This window comes from Solanum verrucosum, unplaced genomic scaffold (genome assembly GCF_900185275.1).
Source record: "Solanum verrucosum unplaced genomic scaffold, falcon-dt-bn FXZP01000049.1, whole genome shotgun sequence".
In the NCBI taxonomy this organism is placed as follows: domain Eukaryota; kingdom Viridiplantae; phylum Streptophyta; class Magnoliopsida; order Solanales; family Solanaceae; genus Solanum; species Solanum verrucosum.
In genome coordinates, this window is record NW_026020221.1 from 324,509 (window position 1) to 351,621 (window position 27,113).

General features: G+C 35.0%; 2 protein-coding genes across 2 annotated transcripts in view; one reads left to right on the forward strand and one right to left on the reverse strand.

The window, feature by feature from the left end:
- LOC125831588 (pentatricopeptide repeat-containing protein At5g01110-like) overlaps positions 1 to 27,113 on the reverse strand; it is an 809,602-nt gene that overhangs the window by 324,152 nt on the left and 458,337 nt on the right. The window lies entirely within an intron of this gene.
- LOC125830957 (uncharacterized) lies at positions 9,931 to 11,360 on the forward strand. Its single transcript, XM_049510146.1, has 3 exons — positions 9,931 to 10,320; positions 10,362 to 10,696; positions 10,859 to 11,360. The coding sequence occupies exons 1-3, from the start codon at positions 9,931 to 9,933 to the stop codon at positions 11,358 to 11,360; spliced, it is 1,227 nt and encodes a 408-aa protein (XP_049366103.1).

A 27,113-nucleotide genomic window follows, 5' to 3' on the forward strand; every position in this document is an offset into this window, starting at 1 on the left:
TAGCAGCTGATCCTGAGGATTCACCATCTTCATAATGGGATGCCATTACTAATTTTCCTTTGGAGTAAGGATTAGATTTCATGACAGTAGCAGCTAATGCAGATGATTCACCTTCCTCATAGTGTGGTCTGAGATGAGAAGTCTGTGCAGCTGCACTCAAATGTGCTCTTTGACTCTCTTCATGAATAATAAGGGAATAAGCTTGGTTTACAGAATGTATGCTAGGCATCATCAATATTTGGCTTCTTGATTGATTATATGTTTCATTTAAACCACCTAGAAACTGCATAAGCTTTTGTTGTTCCAGATTGGAGATGAAATCTCGTGACTTATCACATGAACACGAAGGAGGTGCTACTAGAGATTCATACTCTTCCCAAAGCTCTCTCAACTTGGAAAAATAGACTGAAATAGAAGATGTACCTTGAGTGAGTGTTGCAATTCCTCGATGAACATGATAAATCTTCGTGGCATTCACTTTATCAAATCGCTCCTGAAGATTTGCCCAAACTTTATGAGCATTTGGAGAATACACTATTCCATTTACGAGATCCTTCGAGACTACACTAATGATCCAGGATAGCACTACTGCATTCACTCGTTCCCATTGCTGTGCCATTAGACTTTCATACATATCCTTCCTGCAAGTTCCATCCACGAAGCCAATTTTATTCTTCCCTAATAGGGCAATACACATTGATTTACTCCAGATAGTATAATTTTCCATTCCTGTGAGTACGCAGTGAGCTAGATTTACACCAGGAATATCAGAATTTTGTAAAACCAGTGGATCGAAGGAATCAAACATAGATCTAGGATTAGCAGCAAGGCCAGATCTATGAACATTAGCTCCAGTAGCTTCCGATGATTCTCCTTCAATCGCCATTGCTGGAAAAAATAAAAACGATACTACAAACGGGAGAGAAAACAACTAAGATATTGAATTAACTCAATACTGGATTATGATCGCCATTACAGGCTCTGATACCATGTTAAAACTAGACATTGATATGAAAGTGATGAAGAGAAAACAAGGAGAAAATTAATGGAGAAGAAACTAAATTCTCATTGCTTCAAAACAAATTGCTATACAAGGCCGTATCTCTCTCTCTCTCTCTATATATACATCTAACCAACTCAATGCTAAAATATCTACTTCTAACTAACTATATGAAATTACCAATTAACCCCTAAGTTAGTTATGATTTGTTATGCCAACTGTCTTCATTAGCTGGTAGCCTTAGCCTGATGTTCTCAACATCTTTGGCAGACACTTCTTTAAGAACCATCAATGGATCAAAGTTTAGAATTGTTTCATCTTGTTATTCTTCACTTATCTAAACGGTAGAAAAGTGTTAGGGTCCTGATTTTCTTTCCTTATTTGAAGTTTATTTTTTTTTCCTTAAAGAAAAGTTAAAGTATTACCATAAATGCTTGAACTTTTTCTAAAAGAAAAATATAATTTTCTTCCATATTTGATTTATTCTTTCCTTAGAGGAAAAATTTGGAGATCTATAAATTGAAGATCCCTATTCTCATAGCATAAACACAATAGAATCCACAATGTAATCGTTTAAAGACTTTTGTTTATGGGGAAATTTTCTTTCTACAATTTTTTATTTTTTTATTAGTTTTTAATTATGTATGCCAATTGGTCATGTCAAATAATAATATTATATTCTTTAGTATAGTTTTATGTGTCGTCTAATTTATCAATCATATTATTTGCAAATTGTAAGCTTCCGCATGATGCCTAATCACCTTCATAACCCAACAAAAAGATTAAAGCCGAATTGATGTTGTTATAGTACTTTGGGTTCTCAAACATCACGGGTGACCTTTGTTTAACAATATATATTTCCTTAACCATTACCATTGACCCACTATACAAAGAGAGTGTTGTTCAAAAACATCCCTAAATTATGTCTTAAACATAAATTTCATCATTCATTATCCTTGTGAAGGACAATCATCTCAGAAATTACCTTGAATCCAAATGCTAGCCTTCAATGGATGAATTGAGACTTTGACTTGAAACCCTAGGTTGAATTCTTCTTCTTTAAGTTTCTATATAGAGAAATATTTTGGAGAGGAGAATTGATCTTTTTTTGTGAATTTGGAAGAATGAAGTGAATGGGCTAATTTTGGGGTTGAAAATACTTATATAGGGGTCTTAGTGAAGGTTAAAATGATGTAGTATAGGAACTAATTGATTAGGAAAAGACCCAATTGCCCTTGAAATTTAATTGTCAGTTGCCACCTACGGACCCCAGTCGATGGACCATGGTCTGACCCACGGCCTGTCTTAGTGGACCGTTAATGGTGGTCAGAAACCATGATTTTTGGGCCTCGAACCACGAGCCCTCCAACCACGAACCATGGTCTGGCCAATAGTCCGTTGGTCAGGCCGTGGTCCTAAGTCTTCTAGGTAGTGCTGTGGCCATCTACCAAGGACCACACCTATGGTCCGTGGTCCCATCCACGAGCCGTGGGTGGTCCTCGTGGTTGCCACCGGCAGCTTTTATGAAGTCATCCCTAATGCCCTCTTTCAGATTCAGGGTGTTACAGATATTCTAAGGTCTTTGGTGCAAACTGAGAATTTTTTGAGGTGTTTTATGTATTTTTCTTGATTTTTATATTTTTCAGACATTTACGAGGAAAAATTAATTTTTTTGTTATTTTTCAGACAGTTACGAAAAAGAGTAAAATTTTGATTATTTTTTCGTTTCGATATTCTAAGGTCATTGGTGCAATTCGAGAATTTTTTGAGGTGTTTTTATATATTTTTCAGATATTTACGAGGAAAAAATAAAATTTACAAAAAAGAGTAAAATTTTGATCATTTGTCATTGGTGCAATTCAATTTTTTTTTTGAGATATTTTATGTATTTTTCTTGATTTTAAAATATTTTCGGATATTTACAAGGAAAAATTAAAATTTTTATTACATTTTAGACAATTACGAAAAAGAGTAAAATTTTAATCATTCTTTCGTTTCGATATTCTAAGATCATTGGTGCGATTCAAGAATTTTTTGAGATTTTTTTATTTTTTTTCTTGATTTTTATATTTTGATCCATTTTTTCGTTTCGATATTCTAAGGTCATTTGTGCAATTCGAGAATTTTTTGAAGTGTTTTTATGTATTTTTCTTGATTTTCATATTTTTTAGACATTTATGAGAAAAGATTAAAATTTTTGTTACTTTTTGGACAATTACGAAAAAGAGTAAAATTTTAATCATTTTTTCGTATCGATATTCTAAGATCATTGGTGCAATTCGAGAATTTGTTGAGGTTCTTTTTATATGTATTTTTCTTATTTTTACATTTTCGGACATTTACGAGGAAATATTTAAATTTTTGTTATTTTTCGAATAGTTACAAAAAGAGTAAAATTTTGATCATTTTTTCTTTTCGATATTGTAAGGTCATTGGTGCAATTCGAGAAATTTTTTTTAGGTGTTTTTATGTATTTTTATATTTTTCGGACATTTACGAGATAAAACTAAAATTTTTGTTATTTTTCGTACAATTACGAAAAAGAGTATCATTTTTTCATTTCGATTCTAAGGTCATTAGTGAAAGTTGAGAATTTTTTGACGTGTTTTTTTTTTATACTTTGATCAATTTTTCATTTCGATATTCTAATGTCATTGGTGCAATTCGATAATTTTTTGAGGTGTTTTTATGTATTTTTCTTGAATTTTATATTTTTCAGACATTTACGAGAAAAAAGTAAAATTTTGTTATTTTTCGGACAATTAAGAAAAAGAGTAAAATTCTTATCATTTGTTCGTTTCGATATTTTAAGGTCATTGGTGCAATTCGAGAATTTTTTGAGGTGTTTTTATGTATTGTTCTTGATTATTTTATATTTTTAAGACATGTACAAGGAAAAATTTAAATTTTTATTATTTTTTGGACAATTACGAAAAAGTGTAAAATTTTGACCATTTTGTCGTTTCGATATTATAAGGTCATTGATGCAATTCGAGAAAAAATTTGAGGTGTTTTATGTATTTTTATTGATTTTATATTTTTAGACATTTATGAGGAAAATTTACATTTTTTGTTAATTTTTGGACAATTACGAAAAAGAGTACAATTTTGATCATTTTTCCCTGTTGATATTCTAAGGTCAGAGGTGCGATTCGAGAATTTTTTGTGGTGATTTTATGTATTTTTCTTGATTTTTATATTTTTCGGGCATTTACAAGAAAAAATTAATTTTTTTTAGTTATTTTTCAGACAGTTACGAAAAAGAGTAAAACTTTGATCATCTTTTCATTTCGATATTCTAATGTTATTGGTGCAATTTGAAAATATTTTGAGGGGTTTTTATTTATTTTTTTCTTGATTTTTATATTTTGATCATTTTTTCGTTTCAATATTCTAAGGTCAGTGGTGCAATTCGAGAATTTTTTAAGGTATTTTATGTATTTTTTTTTATATTTTATTGACATTTACGAAGAAAAAAAATTAATTTTTGTTACTTTTTGGATAGTTACGAAAAAGAGTAAAATTTTGATCAATTTTTCGTTTCGATATTCTAAGGTCATTGGTGCAAGTCGAGAAATTTTTGAGGTGTTTTATATATTTTTCTTGATTTTTATTTTTTGTAGACATTTACGATGAAAAATTAAATTTTTTGTTATTTCTCGGACAATTACGAAAAAGAGTATAATTTTGATCATTTTTCGTTTCGATATTCTAAGGTCATATGTGCAATTCGAGAATTTTTTGAGGTGTTTTATGTATTTTTCTTGATATTTATACTTTTCAGACATTTACGAGGAAAAATTAAATTTTTTGTTATTTTTCGGACAGTTACGAAAAAAAGTACAATTTTGATCATTTTTTCGTTTCGATATTCTAAGGTCATAGGTGAAATTGGAGAATTTTTTGAAGTTTTTTATTTATTTTTCTTGATTTTTATATTTTGATTTTTTCGTTTCAATATTCTAAGGTCATAGGTGCAATTCGAGAATTTTTTGAGGTGTTTTATGTATTTTTATTGATTCTTAAAAATATTTTAATTATTTTTTTGGTTTGATATTCTAAGGTCATTGGTGCAATTCGAAAATTTTTTGAGGTCTTTTTATTAATTGTTCTTCATTTTTATATTTTGATCATTTTTTCGTTTTGATATTCTAAGGTCATTGGTACAATTCGAGAATTTTTAAAGATGTTTTTATGTATTTTTCTTGATTTTTATATTTTTTGGACATAAACGAGGAAAAATTATTTTTTTTGTTATTTTTCGGACAGTTACAAAAAGAGTAAACTTTTGATCTTTTTTCGTTTTGTTATTCTAACGTCATTGGTGCAATTCAAGATTTTTTGAGGTGTTTCTATGTATTTTTCTTGATTTTTATATTTTTTGGACATTTACGAGAAAAAATTAATTTTTTTTGTTATTTTTCGGACAATTTCCAAAAAGATTAAATTTTGATCATTTTTTCGTTTCGATATTCTAAGGTCATTGATGCAATTCGATAAATTTTTGAGGTGTTTTATGTATTTTTCTTGATCTTTATATTTTTCAGACATTTACGAGGAAAAATTATATTTTTTGGACAGTGACGAAAAATAATACAATTTTGATCATTTTTTCGTTTCGATATTCTTAGGTCATTGGTGCAATTCGAAATTTTTTGAGGTGTTTTATGTATTTTTCTTAATTTTTATATTTTTCGAACATTTACTAGGAAAAAATAATTATTTTGTTATTTTTCGTACAGTTACGAAAAAGAATAATATTTTGATTATTTTTTCGTTTCAATATTCAAGGGCCATTGGTGCAATTCAAATTTTTTTAAAGGTGTTTTTATGTATTTGTCTTGATTTTTATATTTTTTTGGTCATTTATGAGGAAAAACAATAATTTTTTTTGTTATTTTTCGGACAATTACAAGAAAGAGTAAAATTTTGATCGTTTTTTCGTTTTGATTTTCATAGGTTATTGGTGCAATACGAAATTTTTTTTGAGGTGTTTTTATGTATTTTTTTTATTTTTATATTTTTCAGACATTTAAGAGGAAATATTAATTTTTTTTTGTTATTTTTGGGACCATTATGAAAAAGAGTAAAATGTTTATCATACTTTTGTTTCCATATTCTAAGGTCATTAGTTCAATTCGAAATTTTTTTTGAGGTGTTTTTATGTATTTTTCTTGATTTTTATATTTTTGGACATCTACGAGGAATTTTTATTTTTTATTTTTCACACTGTTACCAAAACGAGTAAAATTTTGATCATTTTTTTTTGTTTCGATATTCTAAGGTCATTGGTGCAATTCGAATTTTTTTTTGAGGTGCTTTTATGTATTTTTCTTGAATTTTATATTTTTCGGACATTTACGAGGAAAAAATAAATTTTTTTGGACAGTTACGAAAAAGATTAAAATCTTGATCATTTTTTTTCGTTTCGATATTCTAAGGTCATTGGAGCAATTCAAATTTTTTTTGAGGTGTTATTATGTATTTTTCTTGATTTTTATATTTTTCGGACATTTAAGATGAAAAATTAAATTTTTTGTTATTTTTTGGATAGTTACAAAAAAGAGTAAATTTTTTTTTTTATCATTTTTTCATTTTTATATTCCAAGAACATTGGTTCAATTCAAATTTTTTTTGAGGTGTTTTTATGTATTTTCCTAGATTTATATATCTTTCGGACATTTACGAGGAAAAAATTATTTTTTTTGGACAGTTACGAAAAAGTGTAAATTTTGATCATTTTTCGGTTTGATATTATAAGGTCATTGGTGCAATTTGAAATTTTTTGGCGGTGTATTTATGTATTTTTCCTGATTTTATATTTTTCGGACATTTAGGAGGAAAAAATAATTTGTTTTTTGTTATTTTACGGATAGTTACGAAAAAGTATAAAATTTGGTCTAACCCATCGGTAGCCCTCTAAAGTTGGTACTAACTTTTACTTAGACATTGCTTAAAGGAATTTTTAAGCTATTCAGGAACTCAACTGAGAATACAATTTTATCATATCATCAGACAATAATATGACATGTTTGATTTTCGGTAAAGCTATAACATTTCCACAGTAATATTAAAAAGGGAGTAATAAGTTATTACAAATTGAATCTCTATTTGATCAAAAGTGGTATAGCGCTATATTAATTTTTTTACAATTTAAATACAACTTTCCAATAGCATAAATAATAAATCATCGCTAGCAATAACATACGGATGATACAATACAAATTGAGCTGTTAAATTTTAATACAAGCAACTTATATGATGTTTAAAATATATCTATTTTCACAACGTCTTTGCAGGTATATGATCAATGTTTGTCCTCATGGCAAGAGCGAAAAACCATATAGCAGATCCTCTAATAACTCTATTGGATACCTTGAGATACATATTTTAAAAAAAAGTAATGACATACAATAATAGTAATGATAATAAAAATATAATTGTACAATCATGATGCGTGTGGATGATCAAGAATATAATAGTATTCTTTCACGATCCGAAACCAACAATTCTATTTAATATATCCTATCATCACATAAATGCAGTTGTGCTCAGTTGTTCTATTTTATAGAACACTTAAATTAAAAGGATCAACAAGCTTCTTTCCTAGTCATTGTTTCAGGAAATTAGTACCAGCTCTGCATGCACTTGAAACCACAAAATGCAATCTAATAGGAAGCTGCTCTAGCAAAATAGGCATTCAAGAATCAAATGCAAATTTATCTTACAAAAACTAAGCCAATCAAACAGGACACTACTCGAGTAAATTTAGTATTCAAGATACATATCATATGTAAACATGACTAATACTCTTAAATTTAGAAAGAAGTCAAATTCAGAAGCTCGCATTGGTAAAAGAGATTATGTTAGCGTTAAGAAGTTCCACATCGATAAAGAAATGGGAAATTTGTCTCCTTATATGAACTTGGAAAAACCTCCAATAATGAGCTAGCTTTTGAGGTTAAGTTAGCGCAGGTGTCATGTCTTCACAATTAGTAGCTTTGCAATATTCACTGTCCATTTATGCACTCACTAATGATTATCTCAAACAAAAGCAACATTAAAAACATTTCCATTAAATTAAAGGAGTTAAACTGAAATTTCATTCACCAGATTACTCAAAGATATCTTGTAAATCCTCAAAAAAATCAAATTCAGAAAATAAAAACTTTTAAAACTTAAATTTTCAAGTACAATCATGTTTTAGAGCTTAATGAGAGAGTCCTTTATGATATTTTAAACTATTGGATGAAATTATTATTGTTATTTAATTTTGTCGACTATTGGATGACACAAACTATTGGATGAAATTATTGTTGTAATTTAATTTTGTCTGACTATTGGATGAAATATTGTTGTAATTTAATTTAGTCCCAAAGTAGATAAGGATTTTCAAAAAAAAGAGAGTTGCACATATGTGTTCCATGGAAAAACAAACACATCCCTAATTTTAGAATTTTTCAGTCAATAAAACAAATACTTCGCAAAACCTATCTCAAATATAGCTAATTTAATTACCTCTAATGATGTATAAGGAAAAAACAATTGCATTTAGAAGAAAAACCTGAGATTAAATTTAAAGGGGCTCTTGAATTGTCGGCCAACTAACTTCTAATCCAGAAAGAAATACATGTGGTGGCTTGTGCGAAGGAGTGACAAGTGACAACTTATGAAATATGTGCCACAAATATGAACAGAAATTCGAAAAACTAAAGATAATAATTATTTACGACGTAGAAAAAACAGAGAAGAGCACCATAGTAGCAACAATCTCTCTGCAATTCCTTGCACTTTTGTTTTGTTATTAAACAAAGGAGATAGAGAGCAACATAGTAGCAGAGGAGAGATGAAGGAATTCCACGTAAATTGAAACAAAGAGAGTAATATATATTATTTTTAAAATTATATAAAAAGTACTAACAACTTAAAATCATATAAAAATTTGGCTAACTTTTCAAGTTCTGACACTCCCTTCATTCCATATTAATTAACTATTATTCTAAAAATAGTTGTCTCATATTAGTTGATCATCTTACTAAATCAACAAAACATTATTTAAAATTTTCCTATATTACCCTTGCCGTTAATTCCTTTTGAAAGTGTCACATTTGTTTGTAAAATTCTCACAAAGTTTTCTAAGGGTTGAATTAACAAAGTTATTTTCTTATTTATAATTTCTTCAGTACCGTGCAAAATGAAAAGTAATCAATTAGTATGAGAGGTTGGTGAGGTCGTCAGTGTACCACACCAATCAGGATGGACGAGGTTGTTTTGTCCTAACGGTCAATAACTCTTTATGGTTGATATTGTCAACATGACAAACAATAAATCACACATTTATTCAAAGAGAGAATATTCAAGCTTCAACAAAAACAACAAGGGGCCTCATATACTGATGAATTGCTTCCTAAATCAGCTGTTATTTTGATTGCTTGTATTTGTGCTTACTTTGTTGGATTCATTTCACATGTGTTAAAAATGTTTCAAACCTTGGGTGAATCACTGTAAGAGCTTAGTTGAGAGAAACTTTGTGTCTTACGTTAAAAGTTTATATTAATCAGTTGGGTTAGTATAGTGGGCAATGCAGACAATGTTTTGACTCATTGAGTGATAGTTGTATTACTCAAAATAGAGATTAGGAGGTTAATCTCATGTGTGTTGTAAACTGTGTTTTACTTTTACTTGAGAAGATTAGTAAAAATAGTTTGAAAATCTTGTGACACAGGTCGTGGTTTTACTCCCTTGAGCAAGGAGGTTTTCACATAAAGTTGTGTGTGCTATCTTTACTTTCAGTATTTTCTTTTGTTTATCTTAACTGTGTTAAGGACCTGGTCCTATCGTAACTAGTGGACGCATACATTCCAACAAGTGGTATCAGAGTTTGACTTTTCTATTTGGGTAACTCCAAGAAAAGAAAAGATCCTGAAGGAATGGCTGCTCCACCGAGCCTGGAAGAAGGCCAGTCCACCACTAGACCACCTTGCTTCAACGGACAATTTTATGGATGGTGGAAGACGCGCATGAATGACTACATCAATGCTGAAGACACTGAGCTATGTGATGTGGTTCTTGACGGACCTTACATTCCCACCAAAGAAGTAGTAGATGGAGAACTAACCAAGGTGATTACCAAAACCAGAAGGGAATACAATGAAGATAACATGAAAAAGATAGAAAAGAACTATAAAGCAAAAAAGCTGCCAGTGTGTGGGATTGGTCCAAATGAGTATAACAAAATCTCTGCGTGCAAGACAACGAAAGAAATATGGGATTGTCTCAAAACAAATCATGAAGGAACGACACAAGTGAAGGAGTCTAAGGTAGATATACTAACGACTCAATAGGAGAATTTCTGTAGAAGGAAGGCGAAACCATCCACGAGATGAATACAAGATTCACTTCCATAACCAACGATCTAAGATGTCTTGATGAGCCTATTCACCTAAGCAAACAAGTTCGAAAGATTCTCAGGGTGCTTCCCAAGTCATGGGAGAGCAAAGTGAATGCTATCACTGAAGCAAGAGACCTGAAGGTACTCACCATGGATGATTTGATTGGAAACCTTCAAGCCTACGAGTTGAACAGGCAACAGGGGTCAACCGTGAAGGAAGGAAAGAAGGAGAAATCAGTGGCCTTGAAAATGTCTCTGAATGATGGGTCAGAAGAGGAGGATGAGATGACATACCTCACTAAAAGGTTTTAGAAGATAATAAAAAATAATAGAGGGTTCCAAAAGAAAGGGTCTACCAGCAGAGTAGCAAATGCAAATGATCTTTGCCACAAATGTGGGAAGCCTGGACATTTCATGAGGGACTGTCAAATCCAGAAGCAAGAAGCTTAGGACTTCAAACCTCGCAGAAGGAACCAGGTCCTAGATCATGCCAGAAGAAAGGCTCACGCTGATCAAGTAGTGAAGAAAGCCCTTGCAGTCTGGGGAAATGGCTCCAGTGAATCAAATGAAGAAGAGGACAGTCATGAAGATGTCTCAGTGATGGCCATCAAAGATGATGAAACCGTGTTCAACTCTATTTTCTCACTGATGGCAAAATCGGACGATGAAGAGAACCAGGATGAGGTAACCCATTTTGATCTCAAAAGTGATCTAGATACTTTATCCATTAAAAGGTTAAGAAAACTTGTTGCAGTACTAATTGACTTAGTAGATGAACTAACCACTGAGAATATGATGATAAGTAAAAAATTGAGTCTGTGTGAGGATGAAAATGCAGCCCTTAACTCTCAAATGTCTGAAATGAGTGTTAGGACAAGTAAAATAGAAACTGAGAGCATGCAGCCCAGCGAAGAACCAGGTACTTCTGGGGTGGGAAATGGAAACTCAGTAGCTTTGTGGTCGAATTAGAAGAAAAGTTAAAGGCATCATAGTTTAAATTAGTGGCTTCTCTTGAAAAGAATTCTCAACTAATGAAGGACCTTAGTAAGATCAAGAAGAGCTGAACCATTCCCTAAAATTAACTGATTCGTCTAAGATCCTTTTGAACTTAACCAATCAGAAGTTCAACAACAAAAAGGGCTTAGGTTGTAGGCAGATAAAACCTCCCTACAACCCTCAGAGTAAATATGTCTCTATTTCTGACAATGTTTTGTGTACCCATTTTGGAAGAAATGGTCATCTGAAAGAAAAATGTGAGTCTCTAAAGAGAGTAAAAGAAAGACGGGGAGAATTTTCTCAAGTCGAGAAAAGGATATGTAAAAAATAAAAAAGTACCTGGTCCCAAATACCATTATAGCAAAAACACTTAGCCCCCGTGGACAGGAAGGTTTCTCATTAAACCTTTTGACAGTTTTTGGGAACTCCATCTCAAGTGGGTTCCTAAGTCTAATAAGTGATTCTTGTGCAGAAGATAAGAAACAGTCAGTGCTGGTACATGGATAGTGGATGCTCAAGGCATATGACTGGAGACACTCAAAACTCCTCTTTTTGGAAGCACACCAGGGCGGTGGTGTGTCGTTTGGTGATGAGAAAAAAGGGTTTCATTATCAGAATTGGGAAAATAGGAAGATCAGCAGAACATTCCATATACAATGTTCATTATGTGAATGGTTGGAAATATAATCTGTTAAGTGTATCTCAAATCTGCGTTAAGGGAAATGAAGAATTCTTATCTGACAGGTACCTGGTTACCAACTGTGTAACTAACAAAATTGTTATGTCTGCCAAAAGAGTCAAAAATATGTATGTTGCAGATCTTGACTCAATAGAAGGGGACATGTCACACCCCAACCCTAGGTGAGGCGGACAAGTACCATATGAACACATGCTTTACAAGTCACCTATGATGAGAAAGTAAAGTACTACTATGCATATATATTTACTAATGAGAAGCTTCATATACAACACATGTTGACTAGCTGAACCGATACACGTGACAAGTGAAACTATGAATTCAGATGATAGCTTTAGAATGTCTACAAAGCCTCTACTGGAATCCATGACTATACCACTGTGAACTACGCATAGTGAAGACTCGGCAAAGCGCCGAATCAACCTAGAGCTCACTAACAACCACTGAGTATCATGTGCTTCTATTGGGGAGATCTACTATTTGAGTACTTGTACCTGCAACATGAAATGCAGCGTCCCCAATAAGGGACGTCAGTACGAAAGAATGTACTGAATACGTAAGGCATAATACAACCATATGTAAAATGAGAGCTCAAGTGAAACCAAATACCAATAGATAAGGATTAGAGACCACCTTTGCTTTATACTTGTGGAATCGTACATGTTACATTCGTTTCTTTACTTTTCTTAGCATTATAATATTTATAAGACATATGATACAAATGACCAGCTGATCAGCGGTAGAAGAGGATGACCCATGCTAGGCATTTTAACCCTTGGGATGCTATCCTCATAATTCCACAAATTGGGATCGGCCCATGCTAGGCTTTCGCCCCTGAGCTGCCACCCTCTTATACCAATTGAGATCATCCCATGCTAGGCTTTCATCCCTGAGCTTCCACCCTTCTATACCAATTGAGATCGACCCATGCTAAGCATTTGCCCCTAGGCTGCCACCCATAATTATATAGATTGCTTCACTTAGATTTTTTAATCTTTGAGATTGTTGTTTTGATGTTCATAACTTTTTTGAGGATGCTTCGACTTTTTTTCCATGCAAGATAGCAAATAATAACAACTAGTATATGATCAATTTTTCCTCTCCCTTAACTGGACTATGACTGACGAATTACTGCAGGCATATATTAAATGAACCCTATAGTAGCTTTATTCAAATTGATGGAAGTCTATACATGTGAATAATGCTCTGCTTCTCTTTTGTACTAATGATTTAGATGAACTAGGTCCATGTATCTTCTATCTAGGTAACCTTTCTATTCCCCTCTTTTTTTTCTTGTTGTTATCAGGACCAAATGTCAAGACTTGAATCAATACTAAAATGACTTCTCTGTCTAACAAAGGTTCACAAAGTTGTTCCCAGGTGCGCGCGCCATTATAACTCGTTAGGATTGAAGAGTTGATACCTTTTTATTGCCTCATACACTTAGCAACCTCTCTTTCATAATCACCTATCTCACTCCTGTATAGCATCCTCATATAACCCCTACTCTTATGTTTAGGGAATTTGTCCCATCTCTTTCTATCGAGAAGCTCTACGTACATATTCGGCTCATATAATTCAAGCTTCATTCTCACATGCTTCCTATCTAACAAGTACCTTTTAATCAAAACTAGTAGCTTCATGTACTCTAATCCCACTATGTACAGCCTGACTAATCACAACTTAGATCTAACCAATCAATTTTTTCCTTTTGTTAACCTTACCCTTTAGTCACATACTAATCCTTCATAGCCAAAACATAAATCATAATAGGAACTACGGGTATATATCATTTGCAGAAATTGGCTCACTTATCCCTAAGTTTTATAACCATGAAAAGAATACATATGTTATTAGTACTTATTCAGGGTTGTTGGCACATACCATATAAAAGCCAAAGATTAACATATTTGGGATAATATATGGTAAGAATTTGGGCCTTGTCAGCCAATTAGGGGTATCTATAGTAACACTATTGCACTGATACATCCACCTCTCAGATTGTGCCAATGCCTTCTTAAAAAAAAAAACTAGTTCAACAACATCAATTTCAAGAACATGTGTAATGCTGAAAATTCTATGTATATCATAGACTCTTAACAAGTGTCCTCTATAGGAATAGATACTATAAATATGGAGGAAATATAGAACCCAAGAGTTGAATACATCCTCCTAAGAAAATGTGCTTAGAAATGCTACAACTCATATTTGTAACTAGGTAACCCATCATTTTTAAGCATATGGATAACCATACTATATTTTTCTCAATTGAACCAACGTGATACAAATGGTAAAGATGCAACTTAAAATCCATATAACATAAAAGCCTTTACATACCTTGTGGAGTGGGACGATCGAATAAAATGAGCTCAATGTAGTCTAAATTTTGATAACTTCAGATCCATTTCTGTAGATTGCATGTTGACATTCTAGCTACCATTAACCTTAACCATCGTAAGCATAATATGAATAACATGATCAGGTGAAAGTGGAAATTGACTTCTTAACTTCGCTCTATCGCACAATTTGGATTACGAAGGAGGGTAACTTTTGCTAAATGTCCAAGCAGCTCCCTAATTATAAATGTGGCGCACAACACATTCATAAGTAAGGCTCTACTAGACACGACTTTGTAGACTCTCTAGGACGAACTGCTCTGATACCACTTTTGTCACACCCAATCCTAGGTGAGGCGGACAAGTACTATATGAACATATGCTTTACAAGTCACCTATGATGAGAAAGTAAACTACTACTATGCAGATATATTTACTAATGAGAAACTTCATATACAACACATGTTGAATAGCTGAATCGATACATGTGACAAATGAAACTATGAATTCAGATGATAGCTTTACAATGTCTACAACGCCTCTACTGGAATCCATGATTGTACCACCATGAAATACGCATAGTAAAGACTCAGCAAAGCCTCAAATCAACCTAGAGCTCCTAATAATCGCTGAGTATCATGTGCTTCTATTTGGGAGATCTACTAGTTGTGTACTTGTACCTGCAACATGAAATGCAGCGTCCCCAATAAGGGACGTCAGTACGAAAGAATGTACTGAATATGTAAGGCATAATACAACCATATGTAAAATGAGAGCTCAAGTGAAACCAAATACCAATAGATAAGGATTAGAGACCACATTTGCTTTATACTTGTGGAATCGTGTATGTTACATTCGTTTCTTTACTTTTCTTAGCATTATAATATTTATAAGACATATGATACAAATAAACAGCTGATCAGCGGTAGAAAAGGATGACCCATGCTAGGCATTTTAACCCTTGGGATGCTATCCTCATAATTCCACAAATTGGGATCGGCTCATGCTAGGCTTTCGCCCCTGAGCTGCCACCCTCTTATACCAATTGGGATCGTGCCATGCTAGGCTTTCGTTCCTGAGCTTCCACCCTTCTATACCAATTGGGATCGACCCATGCTAGGCATTTGCCCCTGGGCTGCCACCCATAATTATACAGATTGCTTCACTTAGATTTTTTAATCTTTGAGATTATTGTTTTGATGTTCATAACTTTTTTGAGATTGTTGTTTATATGTTCATAACTTTTTTGAGATTGTTCTTTTGATGATCATAACTCTTTAGAGATTGTTGTTTTGGTGGTCATAATCATTGTTGAGATTTGAAACTATGGACCAGTAGTAGAAGACATATGGATATGGACTTACGATAATAACAATGACATGGGAAGCAAATGTGACATGAACGTGTAATACTTAGGAGCTTATATAACTCAGTAAGCATTTTGAAATCTCAAATCGAAGCACATATCAAGTGAAGACATTTAACATTCAGCCAAGAGATTTGAACTCTTTATGATAGACAAATACTCACTAACTAATATCAATCAAATACAAGGTATACGTGAACGTGGAACCAAGGGAGAACGTGGGCAGATTCAACTTTAGGACGAATACATATTCCAAGTAAGTACATATAAAATGTACAATAGAGCAAGTAGGGATCTTGTGAGGTAACATTATAGTCTAACACAATGGTAGTAATAACCAATAAAGGGAACATATGAACATATGAAAATATGACATATATATAGATAAGTGAAGCAAGTTGGCATGATATGAGCAGATTGTATATCCAACATATAAACATATGTACCATGTGTAATCTAGGATCATTTTGATTTATATAAGGGAAATATGTGCAAAGGGTACTTTGACGATGAAACAAGTTTAAACCTTGCATGTTAATACGTGGTAGAGTAAGCACGTACATTTAATAACAAACTCATATTAAAGTACTCACTTTACTACTCTATGGAGTAGGAACTGCAACTATGGATTAGTCACTACCAATGACACTTAGAAAGCTTACTTTTTGTAATGCAAGTGTTGGATTCATGCCAAAGAAATAGGAAATCGAATAGCCTTACATACCTTATCATTTGACTAATAAAACTATCACGATTCAGCCTCCCCTTTTAGGTTTTAATCTACAATATAAGTCATGATAAACTAAAATTAGCAGCTATCACACCGTGAGCCCCATAAAATAGTAGCTAACATTGACGGATAATGAACCCATACAACCCTTACAATAATGTGTATCAGCCCTCATTCTATGCCCAATACATACATTATATATCCTTTTCCAAGTTACCGAAGTTGCACCAATAAAAATACACATAAAACAACCTCAAATATTCTTTATCATACAACCAATTATTGAACTCACCACCCCCTTGAGTTCTTTATGACAACACACCTATAATTCTTCACTCAAACTCATACATAAGGAGGAAGAAAATGGAGCAGTCACCTTACCTCAATTTCTGCAACTTTTCCTTATAACTTGAATTCCTCTAGAATTTCAACTTCCCTTCACACTTAAACTAAAGAAGAAGGGAAAAGTATCTTAATAATTAAGGAAAGTGAGCAGTAGCTTGTGGGAACTTCTGCCTTGTACTTATAACTGAGCATGAATAACATGTTTTCTAGTCTTCCATAGGAGAATTAAGCTAAATCCATATGTGTTTCTCTTACCTTGGTTTGCAGATATGAGGGTTTCTTCAAGAACCCTAGAAGGAACTTTAAGACTGTTGTTTTAATCCTTAAGAGAAAAGAGAGCGAGAGAGAGCTGGAGTTAATTCTCAATATTGTGTGTTAAAAATGAGTGAGAATAGAAGCCAATATATCTTATATTGAGCTTTCTTCACCTTTAAGAATATCCTCTAGAACCTCCCTTTTTTTGGTCCATTTTCAGCCACTAATTGGTCAAGTAGGTGATGCACCAGCTTATGTATATCAAGTAGCTCAAAAGGTCAAAGTAGGTGATGCACCTACTTGCTTTCACTTGGGCTTAAATATATTGGGCCTTGGTAGATTTGGCTGCTGGGCTTTAGTTTCATTATCCTTTTATTTAACTTAATTTGGGCCTTAAGTGAGTCCATTAGCATAGGCCCAAATCTGATCCATAAACCTTCTTTTTAATTAGATCCATATAGCTCAAGTAGGTGATGCACCTACTTGGTCCTTTGGACTGGTCAATAAGTCAAAGTAGGTGATGCACCTTGTCACATACTAGCTTAGTTAAGTCAAGCAAGCAACTCACTTATTTTATTCCATTTTCTAAATATTAATCCCTTTTGCTTTAACTTAGCACTTAACTTTCAACTTTAAGCTCAATTACCACCTTACTGTCTCGAGTTTAAATACTCCCGTTGGAGTTAACTTGCAGTACACATGCTGAAATGTGCAAGGCATCACATCACTTTCTAAGCTAGTTTAAATCAACACTAATCATATAAGAAACATGGTCCCTCGCCTATACTAGAAGTCTATGTCAAGTATCACAAGAATAGAACAAGCATATGCATAATACGGGCTGTTACATACATGTAGAATACAGGGTGTTACAGGACAATCTCACATGTCTAAGTGCTCACACTGAAAATGCAAATCTATGGCATAGACGATTGGGACATGTGAGCTCGTCCTTGCTAAACAAGCTTGTTGCAAGGGACCTGGTCCGCGGACTGCCTAAGATGAATTTTTCTGACAACAAAGTCTGTGAGTAAAGGGGAAACAAACGATATCATCCTTCAAACCCAAGAAAGGTGTAAGCACAACCAGACCACTAGAACTTCTCCATATGGATCTATGTGGACCTGTCAGAATCCAAAGTAGAGGAGGTAAGAAGTACATTATGGTAATTGTTGATGATTTCTCCAGGTTCACCTGGAACATGTTTTTGCGGACCAAGGATGAGACAACTGGACTACTGATCACCTTTGCCAATGAAATTCAATTGAAGGTTAATTGCATTATTGCAAGCATCAGATTAGACCATGGCACGTAGTTTGAGAACACACAAATTGAAGGCTTTTGTGCTGCAAATGAAATTCATCACAACTTCTATGCACCAAAAACTCCTTAGCAAAATGGGGTTGTGGAAAGGAAGAATAGGACCTTGGTGGATATTGCTAGAACCATGCTAATTGACTCAGGACTTGCAATGAATTTTTGGGCAGAAGCAGTCAACACAGTTTGCTATGTTACAAACAGGTGCTCATCAGGTCAGTGATCAAGAAAACCCCGTATGAGTTGCTAAATAACATGAAACCTTTAATTGCTCATATGAAGCCTTTTGGTTGCAAATGCTTCGTATTGAACAATGGAAATGATGATCTTGGCAAATTTAATGCCAGGAGTGATGAAGGGTTGTTTGTTGGGTATTCTTCTACCAGCAAGGCATACATAGTTTTCAATTAAAGAACTCTGTGTGTTGAAGAGAGTATGCATATAATATTTGATGAATCTGATGATAAGAATAATGATGAAAACAATAAAGACATTGAGTTAAAGGAACTGATGAAGGGTTAACAAGACAAGGTAATCCAAACTCCTGGAAGTGAACAGGTTTCAAAGGAAGGAAAAGGTGCAGAACTCACGGAGGAACTTGGTCTCTCCGGTGCAGCTCATAAGGGAGACTCTCAGAACAAAGAGCATGAAGAAGATGAATCTGCTGTTGATATTGAAAAGGAGATAACTAGAAAGTCTGGATGGAAACATCAATCTTCTAATCCTTTGGACAATCTTGTTTCTCCACTTGACTCTGGAATACAAACTAGATCCAAAACAAGAAATCTAGTTGCATATTCAGCCTTCATATCCAACATTGAGCCCAATAACATCAAGGAAGCTTTAAAGGATGCTGATTGGGTAACATCAATGCAGGAAGAACTCCATCAGTTTGAGAGAAACAATGTATAGCACCTGATCCCAAACCTCTTAACAGAACCTTTATCGGGACTAGATGGGTCTTCAGAAACAAACTGGATGAGCATGGGATCATCACTAGAAACAAGTCAAGACTAGTGGTACAAGGATATAATCAAGAGAAATGGATTGACTATGATGAGACTTTTGCTCCCGTAGCCAAAATGGAAGCTATCAGAATCTTAATAGCCTTTGCCGCATACACGGTGTTCAAACTGTTTCAAATAGACGTTAAAAGTGCCTTCCTAAATGGGTATATGAAAGAGGAGGTGTATGTTAGGCAACCTTCGGGTCTTGAAGATGTTGATCTACCAAACCAAGTGTTGAAGCTGGACAAAGCCCTGTATGGTCTAAAGCAAGCTCCCATAGCTTTGTATGAGCGCTTGGCCAAATTTCTTCTGGCAAACGGGTTCAAGAGAGGTAAAATTGATAATGCTTTGTTCTTAAAGTCCAGAAGTAAAGAGTTGTTGATTGTGCAGGACATTATTTTTGGAGCTACTTCAAATTCACTATGCAAAGAATTTGCTGACTTAATGAGTAGTGAATTTGAAATGAGCATGATGGGGGAGCTTACATTTTTCTTGGGACTGCAAATCAAACAGTCCCCTCAGGGTACATCGATATGCCAAGAGAAGTACATAAAAGAATTGCTCAAGAAATTCAGCATGCTTGATGCAAAATTTCTTGACACCCCCATGCGCACAAGTGTCAAACTGGATATGGATGAACAAGGGATTGAAGTAAATCAGACCATGTATAGAGGAATCATTGGGTCACTCCTTTACCTCACTGCAAGCAAACCTGACATAGTTTTCAGTGTAGGGATATGTGCCAGGTTCCAAGCAGCACCAAAGGAATCACACTTGAAGGCAACCAAGCGAATTTTGAGATACTTGAAGGGAACACAGGACTTGGTCCTCTTCTATCCTTCTGGTGACTCCTTTGATCTAATTGATTATGCTGATGCTGAGTATGCAAGTTTTCTTGTTGATCGAAAGAGTATTTCAGGCATGCCACATTTCCTAGGATCGTTATTGATTTCATGGGGCCCCAAGAAGCAAAATTCAGTAGCTTTGTCTAATACAGAAGCAGAATAGATGGTTGTTGCATCATGTTGTGCTCAGCTCTTATGGATTAAACAACAACTCGAAGACTTTGGTGTTCTCACAGACACTATTCCCCTCATATACGACAACACAAATGCAATGAACATGGCCAATAATCGTGTTCAACATAAGAGGACTAAATATATAGATGTGAGGCATCACTTTCTGAGGGATAATGTTGAGAGAAAGAATGTAGTGATGAGAATTTGCAAGACAGAAGACCAGGTGGCTGACATCTCTACCAAGCCTTTGAGCAAAGAAAACTTCGTCAAGAACAGACTGAAGCTGGGGATGCACAAAATCACATGACTTCATAATAAGCCTACATGAAATCTCCCTTTCTGACTATGTTAGGGATGGCAGGTATCTATACAGGTTGTATTGCTTATTGTTTGAGAATTTACATCTGGTACCTTACTGCAGGTACACACTCATGACATGTTGGCTAAAGGGAAAATCTAATCATACATGCAGGGCAATCTATAGAAGAGGGACCTGGTCCCCCAAAGGTTAGTATCACTCTTGCTACATAATTTTCTGACAACGGTCACTACCGCATATCTTTTCCCCATTCATTGTGTCAGTTTCAAACGTCTTTTCGCTTTAAAATCAAGAGTCGTTACTGTTCAGGGACCCGATACCCTGTTAAATACAACCTTCTAAGAGAATCAAACAATCCAAATCTCTTCCTATCCTTTTTGAATTCTCTCATCGTTCTTTAAATCTTTTTGTCCTCTCTCTTAAACAAAATGACTAACTCTTCTTCTTCTTCTTCTTCGAAACTCCCTATCTCCCAAGAAATTGAAACTCCCAGTTCATTCAATTTCTCAATTCCTCATCCAGAAGAATCTCCGTCCACACCAGTCTATAGGGTTGGTGAGACTGGTGAATCTAATACTCCCTCACTGAAGTGGTGATATCTCCTACACTCTAATCTGGGGAAATCTTACCTTGTTCTCCAAATTTAGTGTTATCTGGTAAGAAATCCCAAAATTCTGAGTCCCAGTCTTGAGACACCCACTGAAGAGTTAGAAGTTGGGTCTAGAGTCATGTCATCTACCATGTCTGAGTGGCTATTCGAAGGGGATTTGCCTGAGGACAAGGGTCCAGAGTCCAACATTCTGGCAGCAGTAGATGAATTAGTGGCCGTACAAAGTTTGGCCTCTCTCACATGATATGTTCAACCAACTCTGTTGGAACAAGAGCTGAGATCGCCGGAACAGGTCCCTCACAGTGTTCAACCTATGTTCGACCAAACTCCTAAATCATTTGATGTTGATAGTGAGTAGGAGGAGGAGGAGGAAGAAGAAGCTCCTTTAGTTTGGTGGATAAAAAGGGTTCGAGGGGCAAATGTTGCGAGTGCGACAGTTCCAGATTTGGAGGTAGTTGATACTTTGCATGAGGCTAAATGTGATGATGAGCCTACCGAGTCTGAAAAGAAGATAAAAAGGAAAGGAAAGGGAAAAATGGTAGATTCGCAAACCATTGGAGAAGGAAAAAGAAGATATGTGACCAAAAATGAGTCACAAAAATTAATGGGAGATGCCTTGGCTGCAAACGAAGTACAAACGGAAAGAAACCGACGACGGAGAAGGGATGTCCATATGCCTGATGAGGAACCTACTTCAACTCCTATACATATAGGGTCAAGTGAGACAGATTTTGATGACATTGTTAGAGCTATGGTTAAAAGGAAGAACGAAGCAGAAGTTGAACAGGTCAAAGCAAAAGGGGGTCACAAGTCAGTGGAGAAAGCTTCGGTGAAGAAGGAGAGTGTGATTAAAAGGGCTACTATGAAACTGAAACCCGTCAAGGGACCAGGTCCTCTTGTTCAAAAGCCAGTGGAAGAAAATGTGTTAACCAGGGAAGAACGTATTGCAGAAATGAAGAAACTAAAGGTGCTGAATGGAAGAGTATTTGATCTAGAAATTCTTATAGAATTTGGTATGTCTACTCTTTTTTATTATGTATCTCTGCAAAGCTGGGATCACTTGTTTGAAGCCCCAATGCCTTACTTGCATGAACTAGAGGTGCGTGAATTCTATTACAAAATGGAGCTTCTAAGTGATGGAGGGATCAAGACAAAAGTGACAGGGGTTAAAATCTCTCTTAATGAAGAAATCTTGGGCATCATTTTGAGTGTACCTGTAGAAGGGATCTGGTCCATTGAAGGATGCAAATCCTCTAGTGAGTTTGCCCAACAAGCCACCAAATGTGGGGACATCAAACGTACAGGCCTGCCTAAGAAATTCCTAAGAGGAGAGTACTTGTTGATGTTTGAGTTCATCAACAATGTCTTGGTACCAAGGATTGAGAAGAGAACTGTAGCATCTACTATTGATTTGTTCCTTATGGAAAAATTGGATGAACTTGAGGCCATCAATCTTCTTGCAAATATGCTTGAACACATGCACATGGTGATGACTTGGAAGACTGCCAAACATGGCATTCCTTATAGATATTTGCTGAACTATGTGTTCAAACACTTTGAAGTACCTATTGGGAGAGGCGTACCTGGTACTGTCAAGCAGATATTCACTGTTGTAACCCTCTTGGAGTGTGAATGTGTTGAGGGAAAGGCAAAGGGTAGGTCTCATGTGTTAGATCTTCTCGAGCAACTAGCATCTCTCAATCGAGAATTGACTGATCTTACTATTATCCTAATTGATAAGAAGGTTGAGATTGCACAACTTAAGGCTCAGTTGGAGAGGACCATTTCCAAGAGATCTGGTACCAGTTCTGTGGATGAGAAGGAGGTTGAAAAGGTTAGAGCTGAGAATGAGCAGCTGTTGAAGACAAATGCCTCACTTAGTGAGGAAGTCCAAGCTCTTAACAATCAAATCATTCAAGCTCATGTTGATGCAAATGAGTGCATGACTTTGCTGATGAAAACCTTCACTCCCTTTCCCCCTCCGTCTTATATTTGTCATGTCTCTCTGTCATCCTATCTTTCTATCTAACTCTAGTGGCAAAGTGTATTGTTTTGGATGACTTCTGTGGTCAGCTTAGTGATCTAATGATATTGTCTTTTGTGCCTTGTCTCGTATGCTTTTATCTTCTCTATTTCTGCTTACTTATGCATGTACTGTGTGGTCCATGTCCCTGAATTCCTAACGTTTTGCATGCAGCCTGTGTATGTTTACTACTACTCCTTTTCAATGATGTTAAAATGGGGAATTTGATTGTAAAACTGCTGTGAAATAGGTGTCACGACCCGAGAGTACCCCCTAGTCGTAACATGGCGTATTCGACCCCGAATGGGTCTTATACGAGCCACATAGTCATTCATTGCATTCAATAATGAAAATAGTGCGGAATAAAAAAAAACTTATTTACATCCACACATTTAAACTTCATTAAAACAACTTTAAAAACACACAACGGAAGTCTAAGTCTCACATGGCCATCTTAGACACAGTCACAAAACATAAGTAGGGACACGGCCTTTTACAATCAAAAGAAGTCTATTAAGTCTATTACATGAACAAAAGAACTTAAAAGTCTTATCCTCGAATCCATGAGGACATACCAAGTCTTGGAGGAAAGCAATCCAACACTTCAAACTAGCTAGGAGGGATCACTTGTCGAAACCTACACTTATAGTAAAAATATGAAGAATATGGGTTAGTACACAAAATGTACTAAGTATGATGACCATGCAAAATATGCTTTAAAAGGGACATTTTGGTTAGAAACCATGCATTATGCCACTTTTTGAAGTACCATGAATAGTTGTATAAAAGACATACAATACAAGCATAAACATCAAGTAAGTCATTATATTACCTTTAAACAATTTCAACATGAAAACCTTTACCTTGGACCTTCACCTCAAGAAACCCTTATGCTATACCTCGTGCAATGTATGGATGGCGTCCCATACCACCATCCATACTAAGGCACCACATTAAGGTCACTTAAGGTAACTTATCATTCCTTTCTTTCACCTTTGCACCATATTCATACATAAGAGGTATATCATTAATTAAGACATGACAAGGGAAAATAACTCGTAATATAACCCAAGTATAGCATGCATCTCATATTAAACATTTGAGAGCCAACATTCTTTAATAACCTCATTTAGGCCACAATTGTATCACATACATTAGGATTTAGAGAAACTTACTATGACCCTCTCTAAGCCTACTCGTGCAATGTATAGGTAGCATCCCATACTACTACCTACACTTTGTAGAACCTATCAAGAACCGTAATGAAATCTCGCATGATGGGAAGTAAGCGTTTAACCGACATAGACCATGAGAGCTTGTCATGGAATCCGGTGTCATAAGTCCCCACACCATAAAGAGGTGGTCTACTTGCCTAAGGAAGACCGGTATATAGCTTAATGGATCCACTAGCTACCTATGCGGGCACTTAGTTTATGGGATAAGGTAGACGATCATTAAAACTCATGCCTAACTATTGGGGGAGTTTCCATCTAACCAAATCCACTCGGTGCTTAGCCAACATTCCCATAGAATAGTTCGTTACATTGACATTATCACATATGAGAGGTGCCATTGGCCTACCAACTCCAAATTACATTTATTAACACGTGAAAGGGTGCTTTAAGCCTACTGTTTCAAGGTTCATTTAGGAAAGCTCATTAACTCCTCTTGAAAGGGTGCCATGGGCCTACCGGCTCAAGTCTCATTATTAACCTTCATGGAAAGGTGCCATAGGCCTACCGATTCCAAGGTTCATTATAAGCTCGTGTGAAAGGGTGCCACTAGCCTACCGATCCGAGGATTCAACAATCAACAATATAATCATTTATACAAGAAAATGATGCATAAGCCCTACCAATTCAAGGTATACTTTATATTGAAGAATCCTTCATATTCTATCATCAACATTCATGAGTGTCAAATTGAGAAATAATCTTTCAATAGCAACACCTTTACGTTCATAACATGATCACATTAGCTCCATTGAATGTACATTCATAAAAATGTCATGTAACACTTATATTTCTCATACTATGCCTTCAAGGCCATGGTCACAATACATTCCATAATTAAACACCTCCACCATAAGTGGATCAAACCAAGCAAGAACAATTTTTTTATCCATAATATGAGATTAAGCCAACTTACCATCCTCCAAAGCCATAATCAACAACACTCAAGTCCCAACCATTTTTCTTACCACAAGAGAATTCATCCATAACTTGCCCATAAGGCCACAATCCTCAATTCATCCATATACCAACAATTCATCATAAATAGGTATAGAAAATCATATAAATCAACAATATAATCCAATCTAAACTCAATTTCATCAACATTAAATCATAGGCATTAAACCCACTTCATTAGCAAATTCTAGGCTTTTAATGAAAACATGGGTTCTTGAAGAAGTTTCATATAAAAATCATCTTAAAATCATAAATAGAACTTCAATTCACCAATATAATGACTTTGAAAACATTTTACCCATAAACCCATACCTAGAATAGAAAATAGAATTTTTGTTCTTTGAAGACTTTTGAAACCCTTTTGAATGGACTCCTTGAAGGAAAGATAATCAAGGATCAAGGGTCACCATACCTTTGCTATGATCTCCCACGAAATTTGATGAAGAAAGCCTTGAATTCAAAGCCCTAGCTCCCACTTCTTCTTCTTCTTAATGGAGGATTGTAGAGAGGGAAATGTTTTAGGGATGGGAATTGAACTAATGGTATCTAGGAAATAATATATGTCCTTTGGAAGAATGGTCCAACACTTAGAAAAAAAATGAGGCGGGTGAACAGTAACCACGCCTACTGGAAATTTCCTTTTCCTGCCGAACAGATTTTACGAAAATGGGCATAACTTCTTCGTCCGAACTCCGAATGAGATGAAACGAAGTGCGTTAGGTAGCTAACTCAAAGGGCTTTCCATGGATATATTATTGGCCACCCAAATAATTTGTGTGCTAGGAGATATGACCCTCCAAAGTAGACCCTTGAAAAAGGCTTCACTTGGAAATTTCGGATTTTGATACGGTTGCTCTAAAATTTGGGTTAGACCCATTCCCCACTCAATTTGACCCCCTAAACAAGAATATGAAGTCGGATTTTCGAAAAACGAAACGGATCGTTTTATATACAGCTAAACAAGTTTCCGGTAACTTCCGAAGCACATTTTTAAGAACTTTTTGGGTCAAATTCAAATATAATCATTTTATTAAGTTCTCGACTCCAAACTCACATGTGAGGCTCTAGTTTCACTCTATCATTTTCCGGGTCGTTACAATAGGAGTCTAGTGGAAGAGAGAAGAGCAGATATGAAAGGGAATAATATTGATAGGGGGAACTAATCAAGTAGGGGGAATACTATTATTAGGGGGAACTAATGTATTTTGAGTGAATGTTAAACTCATGTGAGGTAGCATAAAGTTTATTTGTCATCATCAAAAAGGGGGAAAACGATAAGTCTTACTGTTCCCATATGTTTTGATGATCTCCTCACAAATGCAGGACCCGGTCCTCTGTAGAGTATGCTCGTCCAGGTCTATGTGCTATACAACTGGAAAATTGTCGCATCCGAGGTTGGTGAGGTTGTCAGTGTACCACACTAATCAGAATGGATGAGGTTGTTTTGTCCAACGGTCAATAACTCTTTATGGTTGATATAGTCAACATGACAAACAACAAATCACTCATTCAT

Excerpts from the sequence above, each read along its gene's own strand:
- LOC125830957 (XM_049510146.1), top strand. The coding sequence starts at position 9,931 with ATGGCTGCTCCACCGAGCCTGGAAGAAGGCCAGTCCACCACTAGACCA. Across the intron at positions 10,321-10,361 it reads CACAAGTGAAGGAGTCTAAG|GAAGGCGAAACCATCCACGA; the intron begins GTAGATATACTA and ends TTTCTGTAGAAG. Across the intron at positions 10,697-10,858 it reads ATGACATACCTCACTAAAAG|AAGGAACCAGGTCCTAGATC; the intron begins GTTTTAGAAGAT and ends CAAACCTCGCAG.